This window comes from Myotis daubentonii, chromosome 18 (assembly GCF_963259705.1).
Source record: "Myotis daubentonii chromosome 18, mMyoDau2.1, whole genome shotgun sequence".
In the NCBI taxonomy this organism is placed as follows: domain Eukaryota; kingdom Metazoa; phylum Chordata; class Mammalia; order Chiroptera; family Vespertilionidae; genus Myotis; species Myotis daubentonii.
This window is the reverse complement of record NC_081857.1, coordinates 30,387,525-30,404,823: the sequence shown is the minus strand read 5'-3', so window position 1 is coordinate 30,404,823 and position 17,299 is coordinate 30,387,525. Positions and strand designations below refer to the sequence as shown.

Here is a 17,299-nt window from a genome sequence, read left to right as displayed (position 1 = left end):
TTAACTCAGGCCCTAGCTGGTTTGGCTCAGTGGATAGAGCGTCGGCCTGCAGACTGAAGGGTCCTGGGTTTAATTCTGGTCAAGGGCACATGTCTGGCTTGCGGGCTTGATCCCCAGTGAGGGGCGTGCAGGAGGCAGCCGATCAGTGATTCTCTTTTATCATTGATGTTTCTATCTCTCTTTCCCTCTCCTTTCCTCTCTGAAATCAAGAAAAAGATACATATTTTAAAAAAAGGCCAAAACCGGTTTGGCTCAGTGGATAGAGCGTCGGCCTGCGGACTGAAGGGTCCCAGGTTCGATTCCGGTCAAGGGCATGTACCTGGGTTGCGGGCACATCCCCAGTAGGAGATGTGCAGGAGGCGGCTGATCGATGTTTCTAACTCTCTATCTCTCTCTCCCTTCCTCTCTGTAAAAAATCAATAAAATATATTTTTTAAGAAAAGTTAACTCAGATTGTAATATAAAGAATGAATTAGAGAGGGGAGAGATTAGGAGTAGAGACTAAAGAGCCCCTCCCAAAATGATTTTAAAAGCTATATATTCGTCTCTGTGCATGCAAAGACCAGGTGAAGGTTGTGAGGACTTGAATTAGGACAGTGACAATAGAAATGAGCAAGAAAGGATGGAATTGAGAGATGTTTTGGGGGTACAAAAAACCATGCGGATTGACTAGTGATGGAAGAGGAGGAATGGGATGTGAGGAGTAATGAGCTGAAGGTGACTGAAGTTTCTGGCCTGGAGGGATTGTGATGCCATTACTAATATAGGGAATATAGAGGTTTTGGGAGGGAAGATGATAAACATTCAGTTTGGACATGTTGATTGTTTAGGAGGACCTGATTTTAAGGAGTTTAGGAGACAGTTGGAAATTTAGGGTCCGGTGCTCAAGACAGATGTCATTCATTAGGACAAAAGTCCTTCATTTTCCAAAAAATATTGAGTACCTGCTGTGTGCGAGGTTCTAGATACTTGAACAAAACAAACAAAAATGCCTGCCCTTAACAGTGGGAAAGATAGCCAATAAACATAACCAAGTAAATTTTAAAGTTTTTTATAAGGTGTTAATAGAAAACAGAAGAATGATGAGGTTGTGATTTTTAATTGGATAGTCAGGGTAGGCCTTATTAAGAATGTGAAATTTGGGCAAATACCTGAGGAGATGTCTGTGTAGAATATATTGGGGAAAGAGCAGTGGAAATAGTGGAAAGGCCCTAGGTGGGAGCAGTCTTTAGCATGTTCTAGGAATGGCGAAGAGGCCAGTGAGACTGAAACAGAGTGAGCAGAGCTAGTTGGACCAAATAGTGAATATAATGGCACAGAAATAATTCAGCAGATGTAGATGATAAGTGTGGCTTAACAAGATACTTGTAATAAAACAAGAAATATAATAGTACAGCATTAAATTCATATATAATGCTTTCTGTGTATCAAGCACTGTTTTAAGTGCTTTTGATTAACTTAATCTTCATAACAACCCAATATGATATAATCTCCACTTTCATAGCCAGGAAAACTGAAGTACAGAAAAAAGGCTAGAAAAATAGACCAGGTCATAGAAAGCCTTGAATGTCACACAAAAGATCCTAGGCTTATTCCATAGACAATGGTAAAAGATTTTGATTATGAAATTGAAGTGATTAGAACGGTACTTTAGAAAGAATAATCTCATGAAATTCTTTAGTGTGGATTGGAGGTGGGACACTAGGTGATAGGAACTGAATGAAGGTGGTAGCAGATGGAATAGAACAGAAGGAAGTGTGAACAATTATGCAGTATGCTATTTACTGAGTAATTTAACTGGAGAAAGCAACAGAAAAATTCATGATGACAAATCTGTTTTCTAGGGTCTTCAGTAGAGCAGTGATTCTTAAATTTGGGTGGGTTAATTCCCTTTGATAATCTGGTAACAGCCAGTAGCTCTTTCTTTAGAAAAATGCACATACCTATAACTTGGTGTACAATTTCATACAGCTTAGGACACCCTAAAGGACATCTGGATCACAGAATTAGGAGACCTGGACTTGCTTCGTGCTAGGCCCAAGTGCAAACTAGCTGTGACTTTGGCTAAATTACTCTATTTTTTTAGGTGTCATATCCTTTATATGTAAAATGAGGTTACTGGGTCTCTAAGGGCCCTTTCGGTACAGAGAGACAATTTTTGTGCTCGTGGAGCTTAGTTAGGAAATAGACAATAAGTAAATAAATTGTGATATTTCAGATAGAAGTGTTATGAAGAAAATTAAAGCAGGGCAAGGAAAGGAGAATGTGCATGAGTATATGCTTGCTAGTTTTGATAGGATGATAAGAGTGATCACTTAGTGTCTTTCCTCAATTTTCCTATACTTTACGTGCCCAATTCATTTTTTGCTTTGTGTCCTGACAGGAAAGAATTGGGATGTAAGTGCCGCCCTCAGTGATTTTGAACAGTTACGTCAGGTCCATGCTGGGATCCTGCCCCAATCCTTTAGTGAAGGGAGTGGTGCCTCCAGGAACCCTGAGAAAGGGTTTTCTGATAGAGAGTGTACTCGCCCTCCCCGACCTACGCTACAGCGGCAGGATGACATCGTTCAAGGTAATGGAGTAACTGAGGAATATTTCATACGGAGTGGAACGGAAGTGGGGGGACTGCCAAATGGTGTCAGAGTTCAGTGATCCTTTGGGGATGTTTCCATCCCTTCCCCTTGTCCCCAGCCAAACTGGTCAGAGGTGGCCTCAATCTGTCCAGGTGCTGGAGCTCCTTACTGCCACCCTGCATCTTGAATATTATCCTGTATAAAGGTTTTCTTTAGATACTGTGAAAAAATAGAGGAAGGAGGATACAATCTAATTGTTGAGATAAGGTTTACATAAAAATAGAATTCTTCTTTGGAGGCCATTCTGTTAATATTGTCAGTATCTACCAAAATTTAAAAATGCGTATACGTGCTGACTGAGCAATTTCATTTCTATGAATTTATCATATACTAGAGGCCCAATGCACAAAATTTGTGCGGGGGTGGGGGAAGTCCCTCAGCCCGGCCTGTGCCCTCTCACAATCCAGGACCCCTTGCTCCTAACCGCCTGCCTGCTTGCTCCTTACCGCTTGGCTTGCCGCTTCTTAGTGCTGCCGCAGAGGCAGGAGAGGCTCCTGCCATTGCTGCTGCACTCACCAGCTGTGAGCCCAGTTTCTGGCTGAGCAGCGCCCCAGCTGTGGGAGCACACTGACCATCAGGGGGCAGCTCCTGCATTGAGCATCTGCCCCGTTAGTCAGTGGGTGTCATAGCAACCGGTCGTTCTGGTCTTTCCACCGTAATGGTCATTTTTATTATATAGACAAGAGGCCCGGTGCATGAATTCGTGCATGGGTGGGGTCGCTCGGCCTGGCCTGCCATCAGGGCCAATTGGGGGAGGCTAGCTTCTGCAGGGAGGAACCACAGGAGGTTGGCCCCAGCAGCAGCTAATCAACGGCTGATTCCATGAGGAATCGGGTTCCCTCCTCCCTCCTGTCTGGGTCTAGGGTGCTGGTGAACCAGATTCGGGGCTGTCAGGGCCCCAGCAGCAAGGTCTGGGTCATTGCGCATCATAGCTACTGGCCGGTTGTCTAGTCGTTCCTGTCATTTGGTCCTAATGGTTGCTTAGGCTTTTATATATATAGATGTTTATATACACATCTCTGTGTGTGTATATGTAGATATGTGTCTTCTTTAAATAAATAAATACATACACAAATAGACACCTACACATATCCTATATAATAAAAGCCTAATATGCTAAGTGTCCGGTCATCCAGTCGGCCATTCAACCAATCAAGCATAATATGCTAATGATATGATAAGGCTGCTCAACTGCTCGCTATGACTTGCACTGACCACCAGGGGGCAGACGCTCTAACTGGTAGGTTAGCCTGCTGCTGGGGTCTGGCCAATCGGGACTGAGCGAGATGGGCCGGACACACCCTGGAGCCCTCCTCAGCTGGCCAACCTTCCACGTCCCTCCCTGGCCCCAATCGGGCACTGGTGGGGTTCCTCGGCCTGGCCTGCACCCTCTCGCAATCTGGGCTGAGGAACTCCCTTCCCTCCCACACCCCCTGCCCCGAGTGCACGCATTTTGTGCACCGGATGTCTAGTTTAGTGTAAAGCTTGAAAGTTAAAGCTTGAAAACAACTTTTAATATCCATTAATAGAGGGGTGGTTAAATAAATTGTAATCACCCATATTATGGACTGTTGTGCAGCTGTTAGAAAGAATTAGGTGGAACTTGATGTGCTGCTTTGGAAAAAATCTCTAATGTTTATTGAGAAAGGTAAGAAGCAGTATATAGTATGCTCCTGTGTAGGTTTTTTAAATGATTTTAAAAGATACATGTGTGCATACAAAATCCTAGAAGGCTGTATGAAAGGTTGCCTCTGGGGAAAGGGATCACTAATATTAAAGAGAGGAAGATTTCTTTGTAACACTTTGTACCTTTTGATGGTATTTTTATTTTTTATCATGGGGCTGTTGTACTTTTTAAGTACCTAAAAAAAAGAGTTTAAAAAATAAATCACTATAAAGTAATTTTTAGATAAGTCTTGACTTACTTTGTACATCATCTCTGGCAAATATGGGTTAAGAATTGCTACCCAACACATTTTTTAGTTCTTTTGATAATCTTTATATAACTTGAGCCATGCAAATAAATTGTAATACTACACTGACCAAAATATGATCACAATGGGATATCTGCTGGGGAATTTTAAGTGCCATGTATTCAAAATAAATGAAATAATTTAAGGCACTGTCTTCCTCTGTAGCATGTCAAGTCAGAATTGACTGTACCTATACATTTCTGATAAGTAAATAAATGTTATTAATGATAGGTAAGGAAGTTCCTGAGTATGTAAGATTTTTCATTAATTTTCTATATTCTCAAAGACCCTAAAAATGATCCGAGAGATTGAGTCAATCTAACCAAATGCAACCCCATTTTCCTTATTCCCTCTTTCTCCCACAGAACAAATAAATGTTGGGAAATGAAAGTGGAAAAAGACAGTCATGGGGAGAGGAAGGTCAGGCAAATTCACAAAAGGGTACAAGAGGAATGTATATTTGGTGCTAATATGCGTACACAACAATACCACTTTCTGTATTTCTCCAATTGTATTTGGCTTGAGAAGAGAGTTGTGGTATTTGGTAACCATTGAAACTCACAGTTTTTCCCAGAGTGGAAAGTTCTCTGAGTGAGCTGTGTATATTCTAAGGTGACTCCATTTCTCATTGCAGAAAAACGCCTGTCTAGGGGCATCTCCCACGCCAGCTCCAGCATTGTTTCCCTGGCCCGGTCCCATGTCTCCAATGGTGGGGGTGGGGGGAGCAGTGAGCACCCCCTGGAAATGCCCATCTGTGCCTTCCAGCTTCCAGATCTCACTGTGTACAATGAAGACTTCCGCAGCTTCATAGAGAGAGACCTCATTGAACAGTCCATGCTGGTTGCCTTGGAGCAGGCAGGTCAGTGAGTGCTTCCTTTTCCATGCTCTTCCCTCTGCTCTCTACCTATAGGCAGCCACTGGGTGGGGCAGGGCTTGACCAGTACCTTCCAGTCTAAGTATATGATCTGATTACAGACAAAGTCAGCAGTTAGTCAGATAAACTTGTATTAAGTTAGGTGTTTCTTCAGGTTAAAGTAAGGACACGAATTAGACACTTTTCTCTAAAAGGCCTAGGAATCAATACCTAAAAATCAGTCCATGAAAAAAAATACAAATGAATTATAATTGGCTCTGAAACACCTTGTGAACGGAAAGGACCAGTGCTGTAGACAGTGTACAGTGGTGATAAATCTGAAAGCCACATTTATTTATATAAACTTTTCCCAAATGATTTGTTTACCTTTACAGTGGTGTTTGTCTTAAATTACTGTTAAAATTAGTAATATGATGGGGTTGCATATCCGGGAGTTCTGGGAAAGCTACTCAGGTATTAAAAAAGCTCCCATGGAAGGACGGGGGGTGAGGGATAGGGGCATGGAAAATAAGTTTTTCTTTTTCATTTTGTACCCTTCTATACTAACCATGTGAATTGATTTATATATACACATATATACTAGAGGCCTGATGCATGAAATTCGTGCAAGGGGCTTGGCCCTTGCAGATCCGGCTTTGTCCGGAAGGTCATCCGGCTGTCCGGTCTAATTAGCATATTATGCTTTTATTATTATAGATTTTTAAAGTTAGCAAGTTATCTAGTAAGATTATAGGCCGGTTTTTTCTTCCTGTAGACTCTTTAATTCAAGAAAGCTTAAAAATATTTTTTAAAAATTCCTCATCTGAGGACATGCTTTTATTATTGATTTTAGAAAAAGAGGAAGGAAGGAGAGAGAGAGAAAGAGAAACATCAGTCGGTTGCCCACCCCACATGTGCCCCAACCAGGGATTGAACCCGAAACCTGGGTATGTGTCCTAACCAGGAATTGAACCTCGACCTTTTGGTGTATGGGTGACGCTCCAACTAACTGAGCTACACCAGCCAGGGCTCAAAAGAACTTTTAAGCATCATTCATAAAATAGTTTCCTCATAAAAAATGGATTGGCAATTGTGGGGTGACTCTATAGAACCGAGAATCATCATCTTGGATGTTTTATGTGCTTTGTCTTACTGTTCATGTCTTTAGAGTAACACCATATACATGCTGTCATATATGCACATGATACTTGTATGACACTTTGAACACATGCTTGGTGTTGTTTTTCTTTTACTGATGGTGGATTTGTGCTGAGCTCTGTTGCTATAATATTTACTAATCTCCTGACTGGAATGAAGGAATCAGACCAAGTAGCCAGTACAGATTTCAATGTATGACCTTGACCTCATCATTTAACCCATCTTCGCACTGTTGACATTTAGGACCATAAAATTTTTATTGTATGAGCTGCCTTGCACATTATGTTGTGTTTAGCAGTCTCCCTGGCCTCTACCCACTAGATGCCAGTAGGATTTTCCTACTATTTGTGACAGACAGATATATTTCCAGGCATTTTCTATGTCTCCTGAGGGACAAAATTGTCCCCACTTAAGAATCATTGATTGCCATGGTTGGAGCATCATCCCATATACCAAAAAGTTGAAAGTTCAATTTCCAGTCAGAGCATATTCCTGGTTTGCAGGTTTGATTCCTGGTCAGAGTGCACATAGGAGGCAACTGATCAGTGCTTCTCTTTCACATCGATGTTTCTCTCTCTCTCCCCCTTCCTCTCTCTCGAAATCAATAAAAATATATTCTTGTGTGAGGATTTAAAAAAACAAAAAAGATCCACTGATATAACCAGTTGTGCTCAGTAGGTTCTGATCAACTAAATGTAAGTGAAGAAGATTATTTTTAATAGCATGATGATTTTATCTGGTAGGTTTCCTACAGGAAGCAAATTTGGAGTCTTAAAAATTGGGAAGTGGGGAGGGCTTTATGGGTAATTTGCTCTTCTTTTCTTCCTTTTTCTTTAGGGCGTTTGAACTGGTGGGTGAGTGTAGACCCCACCTGTCAGAGGCTGCTTCCTTTGGCAACTACTGGAGATGGAAACTGCCTTCTACATGCAGCCTCTCTTGGTGAGTCTTGAAAGTGGCCCTCTGTTCCCCCGTAGAAGGAATCAGTAGAGTTAAATGTTATGTGTAGGACTTGCTTCAACCAATGGTGATCATAGACAGAAGTGATGGTTCAGAGCAAGGGTGTGTGTGTGTGTGTGTGTGTCCCACAAGAAGTTGACCCTCAGAAGTAATGAGCAGCAGAAGCAAGCAATATATAGCTCTATGTGTGTGTATATAATTCTACTTAATATTTATTCTTTGGTAAATAAAAAATGTTTTCATCAACTTTAAATTATACAGGCTATTTATAATCCAATATATTATCTGCCTTAGCTTTTTAAAAAAAAGTCCCCATTTTCCAACCATCCCTCAAGCTTTGATGCTGATTGTCATGTGCCAGTTTTCTCTGTTGCTACCTGTTTATTAGGCTTGCATCAGGAGTAAGTTCTTTCTGTCAAGAGTTTGTAGGGTGTGGTATATACCTCACTTTCACGTCCTCAAAAATATAGAATAGGAACATCTTTTCTTTCTTGATTGAGTGCCTTTCCCCTAAATCCCAGAAGGGTTTCATTGAACTTGGACTTCAGCCTCATTTCCTTCATGCCAGTGTCTGTGTATCATAATTAATAAGCGGAGTTGAATCACTGTAAGGTGTCTTACTGTTATGTTTTCTTGCAACAGGGATGTGGGGTTTCCACGATCGGGACTTGATGCTGCGGAAAGCTTTGTATGCACTGATGGAAAAGGGAGCTGAGAAGGAAGCATTGAAACGACGCTGGAGGTGGCAGCAAACACAGCAGAATAAAGAGGTGAGAGAGCTGGGGTGGGAGCACCTTGTTTCCCAAGGTTACACAGAGGAAATGCCCAGTGCCTACCAGTAGGAAGTGTCTCCTGGTGCTTAGGTGCTCCTGTATTTGTAGAAAATGCAGATAACACCATAGGGTGTCATAAGTACTAGTATGGGGAAGCTGAGACTTTACCGAGGAGGTATCTAACTCTGCTTTTCACCTGACAGGTGCTTATAAGTCTTCAGTGGCAATCTTTTGCAAAATGACAAGTCCATAGGATTTTTGTATTGTTTCGATTTTACTAGTATTGTTTATAACGTGACCAGACCAATTTTTAAGGACTTGTGTTTTCAATCCGTGTAGAAATATAAATGCTTAAAAATATTTTTGGCCATGTATACCATTTATTTTTTCAAATACTTAGTGTGTTTAAAAAATTTTAAAGCATACCTGTTAAATTGAGTTTGAGTGGTACTTCTCAGGGGTTTAGCAAGTGTTGAAGCTGCTTTTATATAAGAAAGGAATAATGGACTTTTTGTACTTTCCATCTCCATAATAGAGGTTGGGCAAACTATGGCCTGTGAGCTAAATACCACCAACTGATTAAAAAAAAAAAAAAGTTTTATTGGAATACAGCCCCACCCATTAATTTACATGCGTATATTTATGTAAGTGCTTTCCTGCTATAGCAGCAGAATAGAGTAGTTGGGTATGGCCCACAAGGACTAAAGATTTACTATCTGGCTCTTTATAGAAAAAGCTTACCCACCCTTCCCCTTAACTTTAATACTGACATTAACATTTATATAAAGACAATAGATTTCCTTTTCCCCTGGTTCTGCCTTCTATGTTTATCTCCTGCTCTTTGGAGTATATCTAATTTTTGCCATGTATATGGCTGGGTGTTTCTGGAATTAATGTAGGAATATCTCTTCAGAAACTTTTCATCTTCTTTTCTTTCCTCCTTTTATTGTTCAATCATAACTGGCCATATACAGAACCAAGAGATTTTTTGTTTTGTTTTAGTCATTAGAATTTTATGTCCTGAAGATTTAAAATACATAAGTAGAATGTGTTCTGTTTCTTTCTCAAAAACAAAGAACCCATTGTTAAACTTAGGATGATGTTAAGATCACAATCCTATCTTTGATCAGCAATCTGCCCCAGAAGATTCCTGAGGGAAATAAATGCACAGGGCAAGGCCAAGTACATGACAAGTTCTTTATCCCACCAAGCCCCATGGCTCCCTGGTGAGTTGAACTGGACCTTGTGGAGACCTTCTGTTGCCTGAACTAGAGCCAGTCCAGAGTTTGCCTTCTTTGCACCATAACTGAACCTGAACCTTAGATTTGACCACTCCAGAAATAAGGCCAAACCAGAGTATGCTGGTTATTAAGTAGAAGTGACAGCAATAGTCAGAGAATAGGTGTGTCCAATTCCAGCTTTTAAGCTATAACTGTTATTTTATTTATTGATTTTTTTAAAAATATATTTTATTGATTTTTACAGAGAGGAAGGGGGAGGGATAGAGAGTGAGAAACATCGATCAGCTGCCTCTTGCACATGTCCCACTGGGGATGTGCCCACAACCAAGGTACATGCCCTTGACCGGAATCGAACCTGGGACCTTTCAGTCCGCAAGCTGATGCTCTATCCACTGAGCCAAACCGGTGCTGGCTATTTATTGATTTTTTTAAAAAATAACTTTTTTTAGAGAGAGAAAACATTGATTTGTTGTTCCGCTTATTTTATGCATTCATTAGTTGATTCTTGTATGTGCCTTGACTAGGGATCAAACCCACAGCCTTGGTATATCCAGGCGATGCTCTAACCAATCCAGCTACTCGGCCAGGCTATAGTTATTATTTTAAAGGCGGGGTTAGATTATGATGGTATTTACTGAGGAGACTCTCGCAGCAATACCTATTCCCTCTCAAAGTCTCCAGTGAAAATACATGCATAGAGAATAGTAGCCATCAAAGGAGCAGTCTTTTTACTCCTTTTGCTGGGCACATTGAAAGTTCTATATTATGCCGAAACCGGTTTGGCTCAGTGGATAGAGCGTCGGCCTGCGGACTGAAAGGTCCCAGGTTCGATTCCGGTCAAGGGCATGTACCTGGGTTGCGGGCCCATCCCCAGTAGGAGATGTGCAGGAGGCAGCTGATCGATGTTTCTCTCTCATTGATGTTTCTAACTCTCTATCTCTCTCCCTTCCTCTCTGTAAAAACTCAATAAAATACATATAAAAAAATTTAAAAAAAAAAAAAGAAAGTTCCATATTAGAAATATGGCCTACGTAATTGTTTTAGCTCAGATCACTCAGACCTTTGGGAGTGGGAATTGGGGGAGAGTGGTGATGGACTGGGGAGCTTCTATTAACCAGTACCAAACACAAAACGAACTAAAATGGTTTTGATTTCCCAGACCTCCTTTTGTGTTGAGTTTGGTGGTAAAACCCAGTAAGAACATTTTCAGGCTAGAAGGGTACGCCACCTAGAGGCCGTGTGTATAAGAACAGCAAGGAGAAATAGGTGAAAGAAGGGAGACAGATCCTCCTGACCATATATCAGAGTGACCACAGCGCCCCATATATAACCTGTGTATTGTTCTTATTTTTATTGGAAACATTTCTTATAGCACTTTATAAACTGAAAATAGCTTTGTCATTTTTAAAATTAAAGTAGAATGTGCTCACAATGGCTCTTTAATTCCTGTTAAATTTGTTCCTGGTGCCCCTCATGTTTCTTTTTTTATTTAAGTATATTTTTATTAATTTTAGAGAGGAAGGGAGAGGGAAAGAGATAGAAACATCAATGATGGGAATCACTGATTGGCTGCCTCCTGCACACCCCTACTGGGGACTGAGCCCACAACCTGGGCATGTGCCCTGACCAAGAATTGAACTGTGACTTCCTGGTTCATAGGTTGACCCGGCACAACCACTGCGCCACACCAGTCAGGCTCCATTTTGATTCTTTTTACTGTCAGTTTGAGCTTAAACATTTTAATACTAATGTAAGCCAAATACAATAGACTGTTACTTCACCTAGAAGTAACCAAGGCTAAAATCATTAATATATACAACAGTATTTCTGGGGTAGCAGAGTTCACAGAGGTAGGAGAAGGTAATGTTGTGGAAGCTAAAGGAGAAGGGAGTTTAAAGAGGATATCAAATGCTACACGAAAGCTAAGAAAGATGAGAACCAATGAGTCCACTGAATTTGGCAATTAGGAGGTTACCGTCCTTTGCCCAGTGTTGGTTAGGTGAAGTGGTATGTGGGGGTGAAGGGCATAGCTGGAGGGCAGAAACAGAAGCTAGATTGCAATGGGTTGAGAAGAATGGAAGAAAAAGAAATGTGAGAGAGATCATAGCCTATTCTTTCGTGGATATTGGTTTTAAAAGGGAGAATAGATTTGACTTTATAGTACAAATTATAAGCCAAGTGCTAGGAGAATATTGCCTCTTGAACCTAGCCTCTAATTGCTTGATATCCCCTGCCTGTCTTTCACAGTCAGGGCTGGTATACACAGAGGATGAATGGCAGAAGGAATGGAATGAGCTGATCAAGCTTGCCTCAAGTGAACCCCGGATGCATCTAGGTACAAATGGAGCCAACTGTAGTGGGTAAGTATGGGGGCACAGGAAGTAATCCTAACTGAGTCCTCAGAGTCCAAAGAGCTCTGTGCTAAGAGGATGTTAGGAGAAAAGAGAGGAGCCATGGCAGGATTGTACAACAGTGTGGTATGTTCTAGGAACTCTGGTAGTTCAGTATTGCTAGAATATAGAGTATGTGGTGCAGAATGATAGATGAGGCTAGGTATCCATAGTATGTGTGCCATGCTCAGGTTTCTCTTATACCATGCTAAGGAATTAAAATTGTGTCCTATCTAGACTTTCAGAAACTACAGGACAAATGACCCAATTTCCTCAATAAATAAATTGCAAGGAAAATAATAAGAGAGAGGGAACATAAGTTTAAAGACACTGAAGAGACATATCAACCAATTGGAATGTATGGACATATATAAGACAATTGAGTAAAAAATGTGAACAATGTCTACATGTTTATTATTAACTTTTCAAAGTGTGATATTAATGGTATTGTGGGTATTTTTAAAAGTTATTTTTTAGAGATAGAAACTAATGCTTAACGGATGAAATGTATGTCTAGGATTTGCTTCAGAATAATCGGGGGTGCGTGGGGGGCGGTGGCTAATAGGGAAAGAGATAAAGGTGTAGGTGAAGTGAGATTGATGATGTGTTTATAGTTGTTGAGGTTGGGCGATGGATATATGAGAGTTGAGGATAGTATTCTTTCTAGTTTAGAATGTTTAAAATTTTGAAATTTTCTATAATAAAAAGTTAAAAATTATAACTGATCCAAACTTTATTGTGCATAAAAATAATCTAAGAAGATTGTTTAAAATGCAGATTTCAGCCCTAGCTGGTTTGGCTCAGTGGATAGAGCGTCAGCCTTTGGACTGAAGGGTCTGGGTTCGATTCTAGCCAAGGGCACATGCCTGGATTGCAGGCTCCATCCCTAGTGGGGGGTGTGCAGAAGGAAGCCAATCAATGATTCCCTCTCATCATTGATGTTTCTATCTCTCTCTCCCTCTCCCTTCCTCTCTGAAATCAATAAAAATATATTTTAAAAAAATAAAATGCAGATTTAAGGACCTCCACCCTTGAGTTGGACTGAGGTAAGGCCCAGAAATCTGCATTTGTATCAAGCACCCAGTGTTGAATATTGCTTTATGGGGTGGAAAGGAATTGAGTTGTGAATGAGTGACAAGAGCAAATTTGTGAATTTAAACACACTGACAGCAGAGTGCATGATGAAGCAGAGGGGAGGGAGACTAGAGGCAGTTGTAGTAATCCAAGAAAGAGAGCCATGGGTATGAACAAGAGTAGTGGATTATAGCCCAGCTGGTGTGGCTCAGTTGGTTGAGTGTCATCCTATGCACCAAAAGGTCACTGGTTCGATTCCTGGTCAGGGCACATGCCTGTGGAGGCAGCTGATTGATGTTTCTCATGGATGTTTCTACCTCTTTCTTTAAAATCAATAAAAACATATTTTTTAAAAAAAGAGTAGTAGGTTGCAGATAAGCTAGAGGATACAGATGCAAGAGATACTTAAGAGATGGAATTGGCCAAGCCAGGTGATTAATTGGAGGTGAGAGATAAAGAACAGTAAATATTTTACAGATTTCTGATTAGGCTACTAGGTATATAGTGAGGCTATTCTCCAAGCAAGGGAATTTAGGAGGATTTTATGTTTTTGTTGGACAGTGTGATGTGTGGATGGTTGTGGTGGGTAGAGTCAGCAGGATGAGGCTATTCAGTTGTGTATTTAGCTACTTTATAAAGAGAATTGAGGAAGGTTGTTGAACAAGACAAATATTAATAGAGGAATTGCCTTCAGATTCCTAACACTACTTTAACCATACAACCATAAAGCCTTCAAGTCTCTTTTCTTGGATTTCCCCATCTGTGAAATGGAAGTAGAAACAGCAATTGTAGCATAAAATAATCAGCTGTGTCCCTGGCAGTCTTAGGATTAGAAAGCCAGGAAAGGACATTCCTCATTTTCCTTTTTGCAGAACTGGTCTTCAGGAGTCTCTTTTGTTTTCTTCCCTCTCCCTTCCACTTAACCCAGTGGTTCTCAACCTTCTGGCCCTTTAAATACAGTTCCTCATGTTGTGACCCAATCATAAAATTATTTTCGTTGCTACTTCATAACTGTAATGTTGCTACTGTTATGAATCATAATGTAAATATCTGATAGGCAGAATGGTCTTAGGTGACCTCTGTGAAAGGGTCGTTCGACCGCCAAAGGGGTCGTGACCCACAGGTTGAGAACCGCTGACTTAACCCCTTCTACTCTTTCCCCCTCTGCAACTCTAGGGTGGAGAGTTCAGAGGAGCCTGTATATGAGAGTCTAGAAGAATTCCATGTCTTTGTCCTTGCCCATGTGCTTAGGAGGCCCATAGTCGTCGTGGCAGACACCATGCTGAGGGACTCTGGCGGAGAAGGTGAGTCAGTCAATCCTCACTGCACTCTGAGCACCCACTGTTTGCAGAGCTCTGGTCTAAGCACTGGGAGGAGTGTGGGAAAGAGGATATATAGACCTTTGGGGGGAGGGGGGACAAGGTGTAAATTAGAACAATGCAAAGGTCTCAAAAGATTCAAGTTGGGATTAATTGATGAGGCTTCCTGGGAAAGAATTATTAAGCAGGGGTTGGAATGAAAGGGGGGACTCAATTGGCAGGGTGAGGAAGAGGGATTGCCCACTAGGCAAGAACATAGCCTTAATAATAATCTTTGTGGTTTCCTACAGCATTTGCCCCTATTCCCTTTGGGGGAATCTATCTGCCCTTGGAGGTCCCCGCCAGCCAATGTCACCGCTCCCCTCTGGTGCTCGCCTACGATCAGGCCCACTTTTCTGCACTTGTGTCCATGGAGCAGAAGGAGAATGGCAAGGAACAAGGTGCTGAATGCAGTGTCTGTGTCTCTGGTGCTTTTGATCTGCTTTATTTTCATTGGAAAAACCGAAATGAGTGCATGTTGAGACTATTCTACCAAGCTGTAAGATACTACCAAGGTTTTAAAATTAAACAACAAAGGTTCGGGGGAAAACACAGTAGTTTTTTTATTTCCTGCTCTCTGAAATAAAGGGTTTATATATTAAGGCCATCGAACCTTCCAAATGATGTTTTATTTGTCCGAGTGACTCAATTTCATGAATCTACATTAACTAGCAAAAACATCATGAATGTTAGTTGACTGACAGGTGGGGAATCATGGGGATTATTGGCCTAAATTGTGTGCTGGGTATTAAGGGAAAGCCAGCCTTTTAGTTTTAAATGCCAGGATAATTCACATGTAAGAAATGAGAAGTGACTACAGTTATCATGTCTCCTGTAGTATCAGTCAGTCTGTGTTCAGTTGCCTTCTTCTCTCCTTGGAGAGACTCCTTGATGACATGTTTTTCCCCCTCCAGCTGTGATCCCACTTACAGATTCAGAGCATAAGCTGCTGCCCTTGCACTTTGCTGTGGACCCTGGAAAGAGCTGGGAGTGGGGCAAAGATGACAGTGACAATGTCCGATTGGCCAGGTGAGGCATGCCTATTCTTTTCATCTGCTTTGTAGCTGCGAGCTCTTCCACATAGCATCTGTCTCCTGGGGACTTTTTCTCAGCTCAGAGGCAAGTCACACCCTAGTTCCCATATTTTTGGGAGGATGGGCAGGTGAAAGACAGGTTGAGCACCAGGACTTTTGCAGCGTGGAACTGCTTTTCTCCCAGTTGGGAGAAAGATGGGAATCCTGGACTTGTTCTTTCTTTACACTAATACCTCCCAGAATCCCCAAAGCAGTGATCAGAAAATCAAGATACACAATTCACAGTTCTCCCAGACCAAGTGAGAGGAGTTTTAAATCGGTGACCAAAATAATTTGCTCTGGATTTTTGTCTTTCTGGAATTTAAATATATTTTTTTATTGATTTTTTACAGAGAAGAGGGGAGAGGGATAGAGAATTAGAAACATCAATGAGAGAGAAACATCGACCAGCTGCCTCTTGCACGCCCCCTACTGGGGATGTGCCCGCAACCAAGGTACATGCCCTTGACCGGAATTGAACCTGGGACCCTTGAGTCCGCAGGCTGATGCTCTATCCGCTGAGCCAAACCAGTTAGGGCCTTTCTGGAATTTAAACAGCAAGAAAAATATGTTCTTCCCCACTGCTTGCTCTGCCTCCCATAAGCTGGTTAGCCTTCCTCCTGCTTCCCACCACAGTTTCCTGTGAAGAGTGTATGAATGTAAAAGCTCCTCTCTTATCTCTTGCCCAGCCCTTCCTTCTTGGGGCTCCTAAAACTGAGACCCAAACGAGAGGGTTTGATTAAAAAACCCAGCGTTTGTGGCTTTTTAACCAAGTTCTCACCTAACTTTCAAAATCTTCTTCTAAATATTTATAACAACGATAACAATGGCTACTGTTTAGTAAGAATTTCCTGTTTTCTAGACACTGTGCTGTGTGTCCTTTTAAATGTCATCTGAACCTTCATAACAACCCTACAGGATATATTATCATCTATACCCATTATCGACCCCATATGAGTTTCAGAGAAGTTAATGTGACTTGTTCAAGGTCATCAATCTTAGTAATTGGTGGAGCTATAATTCAAACGCAACCCTGAGTCCCAAGCCATGTGGCCCTCAGCCACTTTACCTCCCAACTTATCATACTGCTTTGCATTTTATAGGTTACAGACATTTCTAATTCCTTTTTCTCTTTTTCACAGTGTAATCTTGTCCCTGGAGGTCAAATTGCATCTGCTGCATAGCTACATGAATGTGAAGTGGATCCCAGTGTCCTCTGATGCGCAGGTGAGGACATCTCCACCCGACCCTTGTTGATCCTCATTTTCAGTGACAGGGAGAACAAGATCTGGTGATGTTCTCTTTCTGAATCTCTTCTGAGTGATGGCTTATGATTCCAAATTAAGAATAATTGGAAAATATCAAATAAGTTCCCAAAGATACTTTTTCCTGTCTTTCTACCTGTTAGTGCCTCCCATTTTCCACATCTCCTCTCCAACCAAGCTCTGCTTTTTGATACTAAAACACATTCTTCAAGAAGAGTTTTCTGGACGTTTTGATGAACTTGAGGTTATCACTACTCTATCCCAGTGGTTGGCAAACTGCGGCCCCTTGAGTGTGGCTCTTCCACAAAATAACACGTGTGGACATGCACGTACAGTGCGATTGAAACTTCGTGGCCACACTCAAGGGACCAAAGAGCTGCATGTGGCTCTCGAGTCGCAGTTTGCTGACCATTGCTCTATCCTAAGCTATCTATACATAGACCTCTGTGTTGGCACCAGAGGAGACAGAACAGCTTAAAGAGCTCCTGATCCAGTAGGTTCTGAGGATGTCATCAGTATCCATAGAACAGGATCACAGGAGCAAGGGCAAA

General features: G+C 41.5%; 1 protein-coding gene and 1 long non-coding RNA gene across 11 annotated transcripts in view; one reads left to right on the top strand and one right to left on the bottom strand.

Annotated features, from left to right (window-relative positions):
* The window catches only part of OTUD7B (OTU deubiquitinase 7B), a 58,701-nt gene that overhangs the window by 34,153 nt on the left and 7,249 nt on the right, over positions 1-17,299 (top strand). For 6 of the 8 annotated variants that reach the window (XM_059675447.1, XM_059675452.1, XM_059675451.1 and 3 more), the window contains 9 exons: positions 2,384-2,572; positions 5,241-5,465; positions 7,455-7,556; positions 8,217-8,344; positions 11,836-11,948; positions 14,229-14,356; positions 14,662-14,811; positions 15,325-15,439; positions 16,626-16,710. In XM_059675447.1, coding sequence (XP_059531430.1) covers positions 2,384-2,572; positions 5,241-5,465; positions 7,455-7,556; positions 8,217-8,344; positions 11,836-11,948; positions 14,229-14,356; positions 14,662-14,811; positions 15,325-15,439; positions 16,626-16,710 — 1,235 coding nt within the window. Of the gene's footprint in view, positions 1-2,383; positions 2,573-5,240; positions 5,466-7,454; positions 7,557-8,216; positions 8,345-11,835; positions 11,949-14,228; positions 14,357-14,661; positions 14,812-15,324; positions 15,440-16,625; positions 16,711-17,299 lie in introns of those variants that run through there. The other 2 variants (XM_059675454.1, XM_059675453.1) reach the window with 2 other exon arrangements.
* LOC132221272 (uncharacterized) overlaps positions 2,567-17,299 on the bottom strand; it is a 32,498-nt gene continuing 17,765 nt past the window's right edge. For 2 of the 3 annotated variants that reach the window (XR_009449936.1, XR_009449935.1), the window contains exon 4: positions 2,567-2,792. This is a non-coding gene — a long non-coding RNA (uncharacterized LOC132221272). Of the gene's footprint in view, positions 2,793-15,432; positions 15,617-17,299 lie in introns of those variants that run through there. The other variant, XR_009449937.1, reaches the window with a different exon arrangement.